General features: G+C 43.1%; 1 protein-coding gene across 4 annotated transcripts in view; it reads right to left on the bottom strand.

The window, feature by feature from the left end:
- The window catches only part of LOC134350589 (rho guanine nucleotide exchange factor TIAM2-like), a 276,948-nt gene that overhangs the window by 86,804 nt on the left and 175,280 nt on the right, over positions 1-14,864 (bottom strand). For all 4 annotated transcript variants that reach the window (XM_063056011.1, XM_063056010.1, XM_063056012.1 and 1 more), the window contains 2 exons: positions 1,618-1,803; positions 1,022-1,168 (listed from right to left, as the gene is read on the bottom strand). In XM_063056011.1, coding sequence (XP_062912081.1) covers positions 1,022-1,168; positions 1,618-1,803 — 333 coding nt within the window. The remainder of the gene's footprint in view (positions 1-1,021; positions 1,169-1,617; positions 1,804-14,864) is intronic.

Genomic DNA, 14,864 nt, shown 5'->3' with positions numbered 1-14,864 from the left:
ATCACTAAATGAATAAGTAAACCACAACCAATACAATGATGGTCATGGAATTCACCCAGAAACTGACCGTCTGCTTGTGAGATTTACTCTATGTGAGGCATTACAATTTCAACTTTCGATGAGATGCAGTACACTTTAACTCAAACGGCAAAATTTCACAGTTTATTTATTGTAATTTCTGTGCTTGGATGAGTAGATATATAACTGCTAGCTTCTATGCCTTACGAAATAAAAATGTTTTCATCAGTTTAGACACTGTATGCCTGCTTATCCAGCAATGAAATGATAAACAGTCCGACAGTTCAGAGACAGATGAAGGATTTAAATCAGTGGTGTAGGCGACTGGGTTAAAGAAAAAGACTGTTGCATCTCTGTGGAGGGCATTACCAAGAGGCAGCATGCAGGAGTGAAACAACCAGGGACCAAATATCCTGTAGAAACAACAGACCAAACCAAGTCAGAGAATGGAGAGACAGATGAGGAGATACATTGAAAGCCATTGCCAATGGTTCTCTGTTGTACCAGAGCAGTTAGAAATGTAATCAGGTCAATACATTTGCTCCAATATGAACAATGAGGAAGAGGGACACAAGGTTAACGTTGTCAACTACTTCAAAAGGCTACAAGGTTGCATCAGATTTGTGATAGTCATTATTTCTTCAAAGCAGGTAACTGGAATACAATGAACAAGCTTCAGATGAAAGTTCATCACCTGAAATGTTGATTGTTTCTTTATCCACAGGTACTGTCCAATCTGCTGAACATTTCCAGCATCTGCTGTTTTATATAAACAACCATAATCTCACTGTTTTAGCTCAAAACAGACATTTTGCTCCAGAAATAGGGTTACTCATAATGATCACAGCAGGTGATAAATACTTCTCTCCAATATACAGTGCAGCCATTATAAAAGTTTAAAAAGTCTACTAAACAAATCACTTGCTAAATTCTTGGTATATACAAGGAAACACAACTCTTTAGGAATTACTCAATTATTTATGTTCCAAATCGTAAGACATACCTGCATAATTGATGGTCGTTTTTCCTTCCCTTTTCTTCCCAGATCATCCAATCCCTTTAACGAAGAAAATATACCCTTTTTACTTCTTATTCGCTGAGACAGGGACAGTGTTCTTTTCCTGAGTGTTGCTTCATCTCTGGAACAATTCTTCAAAAGAAAAGAGACAATGAGAAAATCTGCAGATGCTGGAAATTCCATAGATGCTGCTTGGCCGGCTGAGTTCCTCCAGTGTGAGACAATATGATATTTCACTTTCAATACCCCTACAGAATAACTTGCTTCTTTTTTACTGTGATGAAACCAGTCAGAATGCTTGCCAAGGTATATCAGCAAAATTTGCTGAAGTCTTTGGTGATACACAAAATAAACTTCTTCAAACTCCTCATAAAATCTAGCTGCTGGCATGCCTTTTTCCTAAGAGCTGAGTGAGCAGATTATTGGTGAAAAGCACAGTTTACTGGCAGATTTGTTCTACATAAAACATTATACATTCAATTTTACAATGTTATTCCATGATTACGGCAAGGACAGTACTAAACAAGCAAACAGCTGGCTGTGGAAATGATCAACTACACAAGATTTTAAACTACGCTTACCAGAGCATGAAAGGAAGAGACAGAGAAGATGCCCAGCCTGCTTAATACCAGCTTGGAAGGCCGGCTGGCTGCTGCAAGGAGACTCTTGGGATTAGGCAGCTCACCTCCCTGCAGGCTGGCCAGATAACAGCGCATCCGAAATAGATCCACATTAAACTTCTCCAGGTTATGCTCCCATTGCTGGATCTGATTTTAAAGCATTCAAAGGATTAGTTACCACATGTTCCAATTCACATGACATTTATTTACTTGCATTTACAGTGGATTCCGGTTAATCGGGACACATCAGGACCAGTACATTTTGACCCAATTAAGCGTCTGCCCAATTAGCTGAAGTTTCATGGAAATAGTTAAGGTATAAAAAAGACAAACTACCATTTAACTGAGTAATACATTATATATTTAAATGAAATACAGAACAACTACGAATGCTATTAATGCTACGACAGTACCATAAAACTGTGGAGGAATTCATTCAGTAGAACTGTACGCTGCCACATTCTTTTGATTGACTGTAAATGGGAACAATATCAGCACAGTCACATACTGTAGGACAATTGATTTGCTTTCATACAATGCTATTGATGATTATTTCCTCCAAATCTTCATTTTCATTGTAACATTCAAGAACATTGTTAATACCTTCAAGGTTCTTTGTCGTTCCTAGTGAAATTGTTTCATTTTCACTCCAGGCCGTTCCTAGCATCTCTAAGTCTGAATGCTTGAAACCACAATGTGGAAAAAGTTCCGAATTGTCTTACTGCTTATTTCTTGCAAACTATCAGTGACAGACACTGCTTTTTGAACAAAAGCACATGCAGCTGATGCTAATTAAAAACTGTTTGCTCTAAACACGATGCAGTGTCTAACAGCACACATTTGGCGATTGATATAAACTGTTCAGCAACAGTCTCCTGCCCCAATTAAGCAGCACAGTGCCCCAAAAAACTAAAGGAATCCTGGCTATTATTTTTTTTATTAGTTTTTGTTAAAAGTTGTCACTAATAAGTAACTGCAGTCCTGAACAAGTGTCTCAGCCCAAAATGTTGACTATTTATTCATTTGCATGGAGGAAAATAAACCTGACTTGCTGAGTTTCTCCAGAATTTTGTGTGCACTGCTCAGATTTACAGATGGCCCAATTAACTGGAATCCACTCTGCTTGTCAAAGTAATTCCTTCACTGAAATGAATTTGCAGAACTTGGTCAAACTCGGATTCCGAAATATTTTCAGCAACTCCCAAAAACCTTTCTTTGTAGTAATCACACTATCAGATGTCAACACAACTTTAATGGCTAATAAACATGTCTTGGATCTACTAAGTAACCCTGATCATCAGTTGCTTACCAAAATACATGTTTGACAAATAGTAACAATGTAACTATTAATGCAAGCCCACTTTATACTGGTAAATATGGTCACCCACTCCAAACATTCAGTCCCTCTGCCACTGGTGCACCAAACTACAAAATGCTATTGACTAAATACATAGCAGCATCTTGCCATGGCTTCTGCAACAGTACTTCCGATGAAGTAGACAACTAGGAAATTATGAGCAACACATACAAAATACAGGAGGAACTCAGTGGTCCAGGCGTTACCCAGATACTGCCTGGCCTGCTGGGTTCCTCCAGCATTTTGTGTGTGTTGCCCGGGTTTCCAGCATCTGCCAATTTTCTCCTGATTGTAGCTAGGAAATTATGTCCGATATCGTTGCTGGTGTAGTGATGTACTTGAATTCATTATTCCTGCCACAATAAAAGGAGCAGAGCTTTAATGAAACATTTTCTTTGTCCTAAATTGCTCCTAGGTCATGCAGTTCTGTTGCCATTAAGAACAGTAAGATATGACAAACTTCTATCAATTCCCAGGAAGTCACAAACTGCCTTTTGCCCAACAACTACACTTGCAGTACAGTCCCGTGAAGTAGGTAAAATGACACAATAAGTGATGCACAAGTGATCGAACTGAGAGGTATTTTTGGATGCTGCTGTTGTCATGGAGATTGCTGGCTAGAAGACTGGAAGAGCTTTCTGCTCTTGAACTATTAATGTGATGAGTTATAGAATTATTGTTCAACACTACCTGCAGCCTAGGCCCTTACCAATCTCTTCACCCTAAATACAGGAACAATTCTTTCTTCAGCATCACCTTTTAAAGAACTCCCAAAATAAAATCACTCATTTGGTTGGTAGACTCAAGCAAACGAGCAATGATGAGCTCAGAGTTGTAAAAAGAATAGAGGAAGAAGTCATTTGTAGAATTGTTTTCACACAATTATTGTGACATCGAGCACCTGATTACAATGATAATTGAAACAGGAACCATGTGATTCCCCCAAACAACATCCCTGATAAGACAGACCGATGGGAAATCATTACCAGCTTTATGCTGAAATTCACTCACTTCTATCGTAACATCCCACCTGCAAAGTTTGCACTCAATATCAAGCCTCTTGTAATCAAAATGCCAACTATGTTTGTACAAAATATTTCAATTTCTATCTACAATGGATAATATATTTTTAAAAAGGAATAAGGAGCCAGGTGATCCCATATGTTGAAAGAAAGTCTAAATAGAAAATTTATCCTGAAAAAGCAAAAGAGAAGCCTGTAGCTACATAAGCTAATTCACCTCTAAACAATATGCTTCTTTATTTTTTGTCTGTACACAACAGATCTAGACAATTCAGTCAGATTCTCGCGTCCTAATATGCAATGAAGCAAGATTATAAAAATAAAGCAAAACATATTTACATATAAAAAACAGAAAAAAAAGTTGTAACTTTGAAATTATTTCAATGTCTGCCTTATAATTAAGCAATAACCAAAATTACAAATATACAACTGCCAAGAAAATGAAAATCTGTTGCCATCTGGTAAAAAATCCTTTTAAAATGACCATGTCTTGCATTTCATTGAACAATTAATTTAGGGAATATGTGGATTACTGGAAAGACGAGCATTAGTTGCTCAACTGCTTATAAACAAAGTAGTTGATTGATCATTTCTGTGTGCAGTTAGGAGCCAGTCGTATTGCTACAGTTACTTACAAAGTAAGCTGTGTGCAGCCGAATCAGGCATGAATTAACCAAGTAAAGCTTTTAAGCAAATAGTAGTTTCATAATATTTATTTTGATATTTAAAATTTAAATTAAATTCCTCGGATGCAATGCTGGGGTTTCAACTCATATCTCTGGCTCGTTAATCCATGGATAAGGCACAAAATCATCAAGGATAACCCAGTCAATGGTTTACTGAATGTCAGAGTTCAAGGCTTAAAGTGCGAAGGTTTTGTATACAAGATCAATTTACAAAAAGCATGAGCTTTTATTTCACATTGGAGATATCAATGGAATTTATATTCTACTTTGTGCATCACTGGCTTAAAAACCACGAGACAAATGTGTTCCCAAAAATGCATTCACTTCCAACTGCTGCAGATTAATTGTTCTCAACTGAACCAGTAGATGGAGCTGCCCAATGATCAATATTTAATCTCTATTTCTAAATAATCTCTAAAGACCACCCGCACACTAAATTTTCAGGAGCATCTGTCCAATAATGATACCTGGCACACGTGGCGGGGCATCAAGGGCATTATTGACTACACAAAGAAAAACTGTCAACTGTACCAGTGTTGCCCCTCTCCCTGACATTCTGAACAACACTGAGCAGCCACTTACAGCAGCAGACTCTATGGAGAGTCACACCTGTAAGGCAGCTGAACCAAACAACACCCCAGGCCGAATACTCAGAGTGTGTGCATACCAGCTCACTGACATCTTCAACACTTCACTTGTCCAGGCTGTTGTCCCCGCATGTCAAATCAGCCACCATTATCCCTGTACCAATGAACTCTACACCTTCAAAACTAAATTATACCAGCCGGTGGCACAGACACGTATCAAAATTCCGTTCCTGCCACACTGGGACACTCACTAATGTGCTTACTGACAGAACCACTCTACAACAGATATCATTGCATCTGCCATTCACCCAGTCCAGACGTACCAACAAAACAAGGGCACTAATGTCAGAATTCTGTTTCCAGATTTCAGTGCGGCTTTCTATACCTTTGTCCCACAGACGTTGCAGAACAAACTGCTACTCTTCAGTCTAAATACACCTCTGTGCAACTGGTTGTTGGACTTTGTAACCAACAGACCTCAGATACTCGGGCTGCACCCCCGCTCCTCCCTCCCTATCATCCTCAACGTGGGTGCCCCCCCCCCCAGGGCTGTGTGCTGACCCCATTGCTGTACACTCAGCTCACACATAACTGCATGGCCAAACAGCCAAGTAATCACATTGTCAAGTTCGCTGATGACATGACACTGGTGGGGCTCATCACCAACAACAATGAGACCACTTACAGAGAGGAAGTAGAAAAGCTCAGAGCCTACTGCCAGGCAAATAACCCCTTCCTCAATGTCAACATGACAAAGGAGATGGTTACCAACTTTAGGAGTAATTGCACCACTCACATCCCTTTTACATCGGCGGTACATCAGTGGACACTGTGAGCAGTTTCAATCTCCTGGGAGTACACAACTCGCACAACCACTCATGGTCCCAGAGCATACGCTACATAATTGGGAAAGCTCACCAAAGCCTCGACTTTCTGAGGAGGCCAAAGAGAGATGGATTATGTACATATGTGCTCAAGTCCTTCTACAGATGTTCAGTAGAGAGCATCTTAACAGGAAGGATTTATAATGAGTCAAAACTGTCCAACACGTCACCAGCACCAGCCTATCCACCATAAACGACATATGATACTGTGCAAAAGTCTGAGACACAAGTATATGGCTAGGGTTTCGCACAGTACTGGAGTTGATAATGTGGAGCAGAGAGCAAGTTTGTAAATCTGGTGGGAGCAAAGGATGTTGGGAGTCGCAAGGATGAAGCATTGAGGGAGGGGTGTGGGACAGGTGGCAGAGAAGGAGTACTGGGGGAAGGGGGGGCATGGGTGGGGGCAAGGTACGGACACACCCAACCTGAGAGACCAGGTAAAGTCATTTGATTCCAACCAGTTGGTTTATTATCATTACAGAATGTCTCTCTGGTGCTTCCCACTCCCTTCCTTCTCACTTCCTCTCTTCCCAACGATGATTCCCCTCTCCCTTCCTCCTTCCCACTCTCAGTCCACAATAGAGACCCATATTTAAATCAGGTTTAGCACTCACATGTCATAAAATTTGTTTTTCTCTGTGACAGCAATACAGTGCAATACATAAAATTACCAGAGTACCGTGCAAAAGTCTTTGGCATATGTGGCTACACATTTGCGCAAGACGGTAAAGTGCTTATAAAAAGTATTCATCCAGCCTCCTCATAAGTTGTCATGTTTTATTGTTTTACAACATTGAATCACAGTGGATTTAATTTGGCTTTTTTGACACTGATTACAGACATCCCACCCTGCAAAAACTCATTTCAGGGAGGTCGCACCATCAATTTGCGGGAGACTTCCGGGAGAGGTGGGATGTCTACAACAGAGTAGCTCCTTAGCAGCTGGCCAGCTAGTTTAAATAACGCAAACAACAGGAATTCTGCAGATGCTGGAAATTCAAGCAACACACATCAAAGTTGCTGGTGAACGCAGCAGGCCAGGCAGCATCTCTAGGAAGAGGTACAGTCGACGTTTTGGCTTGGGACCCTTCGTCAGGACTAACTGAAGGAAGAGCTAGTAAGAGGTTGAAAGTGGGAGGGGGAGGGGGAGATCCAAAATGATAGGAGAAGACAGGAGGGGGAGGGATGGAGCCAAGGTACAGTTTTATCCCCCCTTGCTCAATCCCTTCCTACCTATGTTCGTGACACTTCTTACGCTCTTAAAACTTTTCGATGATTTTAAGTTCCCTGGACCCCACCGCTATTTATTTTCACCATGGATGTCCAGTCCCTATATACTTCCATCCCCTATCAGGAATGTCTCAAAGCTCTCCGCTTCTTTTTGGATTTCAGACCTAATCAGTTCCTCTCTACCACCACTCTGCTCTGTCTAGCGGAATTAGTCCTTACTCTTAATAATTTCTCCTTTGGCTCCTCCCACTTCCTCCAAACTAAAGGTGTAGCTATGGGCACCCGTATGAGTCCTAGCTATGCCTGCCTTTTTGTTAGCTTTGTGGAACAATCTATGTTCCGTGCCTGTTCTGGTATCTGTCCCCCACTTTTCCTTCGCTACATCGACGACTGCATTGGCGCTGCTTCCTGCATGCATGCTGAGCTCGTTGACTTCATTAGCTTTGCCTCCAACTTTCACCCTGCCCTCAAGTTTACCTGGTCCATTTCCGACACCTCCCTCCCCTTTCTAGATCTTTCTGTCTCTGTCTCTGGAGACAGCTTATCCATTTATGTCTACTATAAGCCTACTGACTCTCACAGCTATCTGGACTATTCCTCTTCTCACCCTGTCTCTTGCAAAAATGCCATCCCCTTCTCGCAATTCCTCCGTCTCCGCCACATCTGCTCTAAGGATGAGGCTTTTCATTCCAGGACGAGGGAGATGTCCTCCTTTTTTAAAGAAAGGGGCTTCCCTTCCTCCACTATCAACTCTGCTCTCAAACACATCTCCCCCATTTCACGTACATCTGCTCTCACTCCATCCTCCCGCCACCCCACTAGGAATAGGGTTCCCCTGGTCCTCACCTACCACCCCACCAGCCTCCGGGTCCAACATATTATTCTCCGTAACTTCCGCCACCTCCAACGGGATCCCACCACTAAACACATCTTTCCCTCCCCCCCCCCACTTTCCACAGGGATCATTCCCTACGCGACTCCCTTGTCCATTCGTCCTCCCCATCCCTCCCCACTGATCTCCCTCCTGGCACTTATCCTTGTAAGCGGAACAAGTGCTACACATGCCCTTACACTTCTTCCCTCACCATCATTCAGGGCCCCAGACAGTCCTTCCAGGTGAGGCAACACTTCACCTGTGAGTCGGCTGGGGTGATATACTGCGTCTGGTGCTCCCGATGTGGCCTTCTATATATTGGCGAGACCTGACGCAGACTGGGAGACCACTTTACTGAACACCTACGCTCTGTCCGCCAGAGAAAGCAGGATCTCCCAGTGGCCACACATTTTAATTCCACATCCCATTCCCATTCTGACATGTCTATCCACGGCCTCCTCTACTGTAAAGATGAAGCCACACTCAGGTTGGAGGAACAATACCTTATATTCCGTCTGGGTAGCCTCCAACCTGATGGCATGAACATCGACTTCTCTAACTTCCGCTAATGCCCCACCTCCCCCTCATACCCCATCCGTTATTTATTTTTATACACACATTCTTTCTCTCACTCTCCTTTTTCTCCCTCTGTCCCTCTGACTATACCCCTTGCCCATCCTCTGTTCCCCGCCCCCTTGTCTTTCTCCCTGGGCCTCATGTCCCATGATCCTCTCGTATCCCCTTTGCCAATCACCTGTCCAGCTCTTGGCTCCATCCCTCCCCCTCCTGTCTTCTCCTATCATCTTGTATCTCCCCCTCCCCCTCCCACTTTCAAATCTCTTACTAATTCTTCCTTCAGTTAGTCCTGATGAAGGGTCTTGGCCTGAAATGTCGACTGTACCTCTTCCTAGAGATGCTGCCTGGCCTGCTGCGTTCACCAGCAACTTTGATATGTGTTGTTAGTTTAAATAATGTTAGCTATGCTAATGAACGAATGACACCTGTTAAACTCACCTCAACATGGCTTTTACAGTCTTAACCCACCATGGACAATAGAAAAGTCACTGTTGCAAACAGTGCAGTGAGCAACACTGTCATTATTTTGACCCCTATTAGCCAGGGGTACACGTTAGTGTAGTCTGGGGTGACATACGTTTTATTTTTTTTGGAACACTCTGCAATGTCTCTGTCTGTCTCTCTCTCTCTCTGTCAGTCACTCGCGCGCTCTCCCTCTCTCTGTCGGTCGCTCGCGCGCTCTCCCTCTCTCGCTTGCTTGCTCGCGCGCTCTCCCTCTCTCGCTTGCTTGCTCGCGCGCTCTCCCTCTCTCACTTGCTTTCTCTCTCGCTCGCGCGCTCTCCCTCTCTTGCTTGCTTGCTTTCTCTCGCTTGCTTGCTTTCTCTCGCTCGCGCACTCTCCCTCTCTCGCTTGCTTGCTTTCTCTCGCTTGCTTTCTCTCTCGCTCGTGCTTCCTCTCTCGCTTGCTTTCTCTCTCTCTCTCGCTCTCCCTCTCTCACTTGCTTTCTCTCGCACACTCTCGCTCGTGCGCTCTCCCTCTCTCGCTTTCTCTCGCTCGCGCGCACTTCCTCACTCGCTCTCCCTCTCTCGCTTGCTTTCTCTCTCGCGCGCACTCTCCCTCGCTTGCTTTCTCTCTCTCGCGCACTCTCCCTTGCTTGCTTCCTCTCTCTCGCGCACTCTCCCTCGCTTGCTTCCTCTCTCGCTCGCGCAGTCTCCCTCTCACTTGCTTTCTCTCTCTCGCACGCTCTCCCTCTCTCGCTTGCTTGCTTTCTCTCTCGCTCGCGCGCTCTCCCTCTCTCACTTGCTTTCTCTCTTGCTCGCGCTCTCTTGCTTGCTTTCTCTCTCACTCGCACTCTCTCGCTTGCTTTCTCTCTCGCTTGCTTTCTCACTCACTCTCTCACTTTCTCGCTCTCTCGTTCGCACGCTCGCTGCCTTTGCTCTCGCTCTCTCTCTTGCTTTTCTCTCTCTTGCTCTCAAAAAAATTGATTTCCGTGATATTGTATATAATTTGCAGGCATCAGGGAGCCACTATTAAGTTCCAGGAGAGGTGGAATGTCTGTGATTAACAGAAAAAGACTTTCGTGTCAAAGTGAAAACGGATCTCTACAAAGTGATCTAAATATATTACAAAGATAAAGCACAAAATAATTGATTGCATAAGTACTCATCCCCTTTAATATGACATGCCAAATCATCATTGTTACAGCCAATTGGTTTTAGAAGTCACATAATTAGTTAAATGGGGATCACCTGTATGCAGTCAAGGTGTTTCAATTGATTGTCGCAAAAATGCACCAGTATCTGGAAGGTCCAACTGCTGGTGAGTCAGTATCTTGGCAAAAACTACACCATGAAGACAAAAGAACTCTCCAAGCCACTCTGTGAAAAGGTTACTGAAAAGCACAAGTCAGGGGGTCAATCCAGGGAAATTTCCAAGTCACTGAATATCCCCTGGAGTACAATTAAGTCAATCATCAAGAAATGGAAAGAATATGGCACAACTGTAAATCACCTAGAGTAGGGCATCCTCAAAAACTGAGTGACTGTGCAAAGAGGGGATGAGTGAGAAGCTTCAGTGGCTGAGATGGGAGAGACTGCGCATACAAAAACTGGGTGCTTCACCAGCTGCAGCTTTATGGGAGTGTGGCAAAGGGAAAGCCACTGCTGAAAAACGCTCACATGAAATCTCAGTTAGAGTTTGCCAGAAGGCAGATGGGAGACTCTGAAGTCAGCTGGAAGAAGGTTCTATGGTCTGATGAAACCAAAATTGAGTTTTTGGCTATCAGACTAAACACTATGTAAGCCAAACACCGCCTCTGACAGTGAAGTATGGTGGTGGCTGCATCAAGCTGCGGCGTGCTTCACTGCAGAAGGCCCTGGAAGGCTTGTGAAGGTAGAGGGTAAAAGGAATGGAGCAAAATACAGGGAACCCCTAGAGGATAACCTGATGCAGTCTGCAAGAGAAACGCCACTTGGGAGAAGATTTGTCTTCCAGCAAGAAACTGACCCCAAGTATAAAGCCAAAGCTCCACAGAAATGGCTTAAAAACAACGAAGTGAGTGTCCTGGAGTGGCCAAGTCAGAGTCCAGACTTCAATCCAATTGAGAATTTGCGGCTGGACTTGAAAAGGGGGGCTCACTCATGAGCCCATGCAATTGACAGAGCTTGAACAGTTCTGTAAAGAAGAATGGGGAAAATTGCAGTGTCCAGATGTGCACAGCTGATAGAGACCTATCCACACAGATAAGGCTGTAATTGCTGCCTCTTACTAAATACTGACTTAAAATGGGTGAATACCTGTGCAATCAATTATTGTGTTTTATATTTGTAATTATTTAGATCACTTTGCAGAGATCTGTTTTCAATTTGACACGAGTCTTTTTCAGTTGATCAGTGTCAAAAATGCCAAATTCAATCCACTGTGATTCAATGTTGTAGAACAATAAAACATGAAAACTTTCAAGCGAGGTGAACACTTTTTATAGGCACTGTATATACAGAAACGTGCCAGAAAATAGCTGGGAACATCATGAAGGATCTCACTCACCCTGCTCATAGACTGTTTATGCCATTCCTGTCGGGGAGGAAGCAATGTGGGGTCCATGCCAGGATTCCAAGGGGAAGAGAATATAAAAGCAAGGAGATAATGCTCGGCCTTTATAAGACACTAGTCAGATTGCACTTGGAGTATGCCAACAGTTTTGGGGCCCATAGGTCAGAAAGGATGTGTTGTTTCTGGACAGAGTCCAGAGCAGGTTCATGAGGATGATTCCAGAAATGAAGGGGTTAACATACGAACAGCATTAGGCATCTTTGGACCCGTACTCGCTGGAAGTTAAAAGAATGTAGGGGGATCACATTGAACCGTACCGAATGTTGAAAGGACTAGATAGGGCGGATGTAGAGAGGATGTTTCCCATGGTTGGGGTATCCAGAATTAGAGGGCACAACCTCAAAATTGAGGGGTGACCTTTTAGAACAGAGATAAAAATAAATTATTTTTAGCCAGAGAGTGGGGAATCTGTGGAATGCTCTGTCACAGACTGCAGTGGAGGCCGTGTCCGTGGGTATATTTAAGGCAGAAGTTGATAGTTTCCTGATTGGTCAGGGCATCAAAGGATATGGTGAAAAGGGGGCTGAGTGGGATCCAGGATCAGCCATGGTGGAATAGCGCAACAGACCTGATGGGCTGAATGGCCTAATTCTGCCCGTGTCTCATGGATGTTAAACAATCTTAAATCATAAACTCCAATAATAACCAAATGATATAGTGACTTCAATTTGAAATGTATTTATTCCATTTCCAGAACTTAATATTTCTTCATCTGGTGATGTAATTTGCTCTTTCCAGATTCAGATGCTAATTACTGCTTATTACAACAGATAAAGAAACATTGCTCAAGAAAAATGCCATGAGTAACTCCCAGGAAATATTTTGAAAGGTAGAATATATAATCTGATGTTAAGTTCTTTCTTAAAATAAAAATTTGTACGGTTTTGCTTTAAACTTTATTTCCCAACATTTCTGAAATTAGCATGTTTTGTCTGCATGTATTTAGCCATGTTGCCATAGTTTTGGAATTCTTTAAATGACATATCATTTACATGCCTCCTTCACTCCTCAAAACATAGAATGAAAACAGCCCTGATTGTGTTCATACATGCAAAATTCATATTTTATAAATAAACTAGTCACTTTGGAGTTCAAATCAATCTGCACAAAGTTTTGAAATACCTTCTGCCACAGAAGTAACTTATAAGCATTTAAATAGATTTCATTGCATCCCGCATCCCTCTGGTCTCTGCCATGGGGGAGATCTAATCTGAATGCAGGTCTTTTTAGCAGCACATTGGAAGATTTGCTAATCAGATCTAAAGCAATTACGTTTCTTTTTTTTTTAAATGTCAAGACGCTAGAAGTTTTAATTCAAACTGATCATCATATGGAGGGTTGCAAAAATGCAAATGCACCTATACAGGTGTCCCCGGCTTTTTGAACGTTCGCTTTATGAAACCTCACTGTTACGAAACACCTACATTAGTTCCCTGTTTTTGCTAACAGAAGGTGTTTTCACTGTTACGAAAAAAAGCAGCGCGCGCCCCGAGCAGCCACTCTCCCCGGATTCGGAACTGCATTCTCGTCCATGTTGTTTAAACACATGCCTGTGAGCAGCCGTTTGCAAGATGAGTCCTAAGGTATCGGAAAAGCCTAAAAGAGCTCATGAGGGTGTTACAGTTAGTGTAAAACAAGGCATAATTAAGTGTTTTGATCATGGTGAATGAAGTGAGGACAAAGTGAGTTTGACTTGTGGAGGTTGACGAAGATGATGTTGAAGAGGTTTCGCATCCCATGACCAAGAACTGATAGATGAAGAGCTGATGCAATTGGAAGGAAAGGATAACAACTGAAACTGAATGCAGTAGCGAACGGACCAAAAGTGAAGTTGTCCAGGAACTGAACGTGAAGCAACAGCGTGAGATTTTCGCTGCAATGATAAAGTACGACTTTAGTTTTGAAAGGGTACGTCGGTTTACGGCATATTTGCAGGATGGTTTGAGTGCTTTCAAAGAACTGTATGGTAGAAAAATGCGCGAGGCTAGCAGTTAAGCAAACTGTCGTTTTTCAAGGATTCCACATCAGCCACAGCAGACGACGAACCTCGACCTTCGACATCGAGGCAGGCAGACATAGAAGAAGATGACCTGCCTGCCCTGATCGACGATGAGATGACACCCCAGTGTCCCACCACCCCAACCCCCGGGCCGCGGACAGATACCGATTCGTGGAGAATGCAGTGGTAGCCGGGTCGCGAGGAATGCAGCGGTAGCTGGGAGGCACCCAAGACATCTTTAAGAAAAAAGCTGAAATAAACAAGCTAATTAATTAGGTGCCGCCCGGCACGTAAATGTCGGTCCAGATCAGAGGTGACGCAATCGGCAATAGTCTCTGATCTGGGCCGACATTTACGTACTGGACGGCACCTAATTAATTAGCTTGTTTATTTCGGCTTTTTTCTTAAAGATATGCTGGGTGCGTCCCAGCTACTGCTGGACTGCTGCATTCTTTGCGAATTGGTATCGGTTCACTGCCCGGAGGGTGGGGGCCACTGCACCACCCCAACCTCCGATGACTCAGCCTAACACACCATCATCAGTGTGCTCCATGTCTTCCCGATTCCCGTAAGTGATACCACACTGTACATACATTATTTCTACTTTATATAGGCTGTGTATTTTTAATGTGTTATTTGGTATGATTTGGCAGCTTCATAGCTTGAAGGTTACTGGAGAGCGCTTGCGCAGTGTTTTTGCCGAGAGCACTTGCGTGAGATTTTCGTTACGGAGAACAGTGCAGGCAATGATTGTGGAAAAGTATTTTTACTTTATATAGGCTGTGTATTTATCATATCATTCCTGCTTTTACTATATGTTACTATTATTTTAGGTTTTATGTGTTATTTGGCATGATTTGGTAGGTTATTTTTGGGTCTGTGAATGCTCACAAATTTTTCCCATATAAATAAATGGTAATTGCATCTTCACTTTACGACCTT

The sequence above is a fragment of the Mobula hypostoma genome, chromosome 8, assembly GCF_963921235.1.
Source record: "Mobula hypostoma chromosome 8, sMobHyp1.1, whole genome shotgun sequence".
NCBI classification, from domain to species: domain Eukaryota; kingdom Metazoa; phylum Chordata; class Chondrichthyes; order Myliobatiformes; family Myliobatidae; genus Mobula; species Mobula hypostoma.
This window is presented reverse-complemented; position numbering and strand designations above follow the sequence as displayed.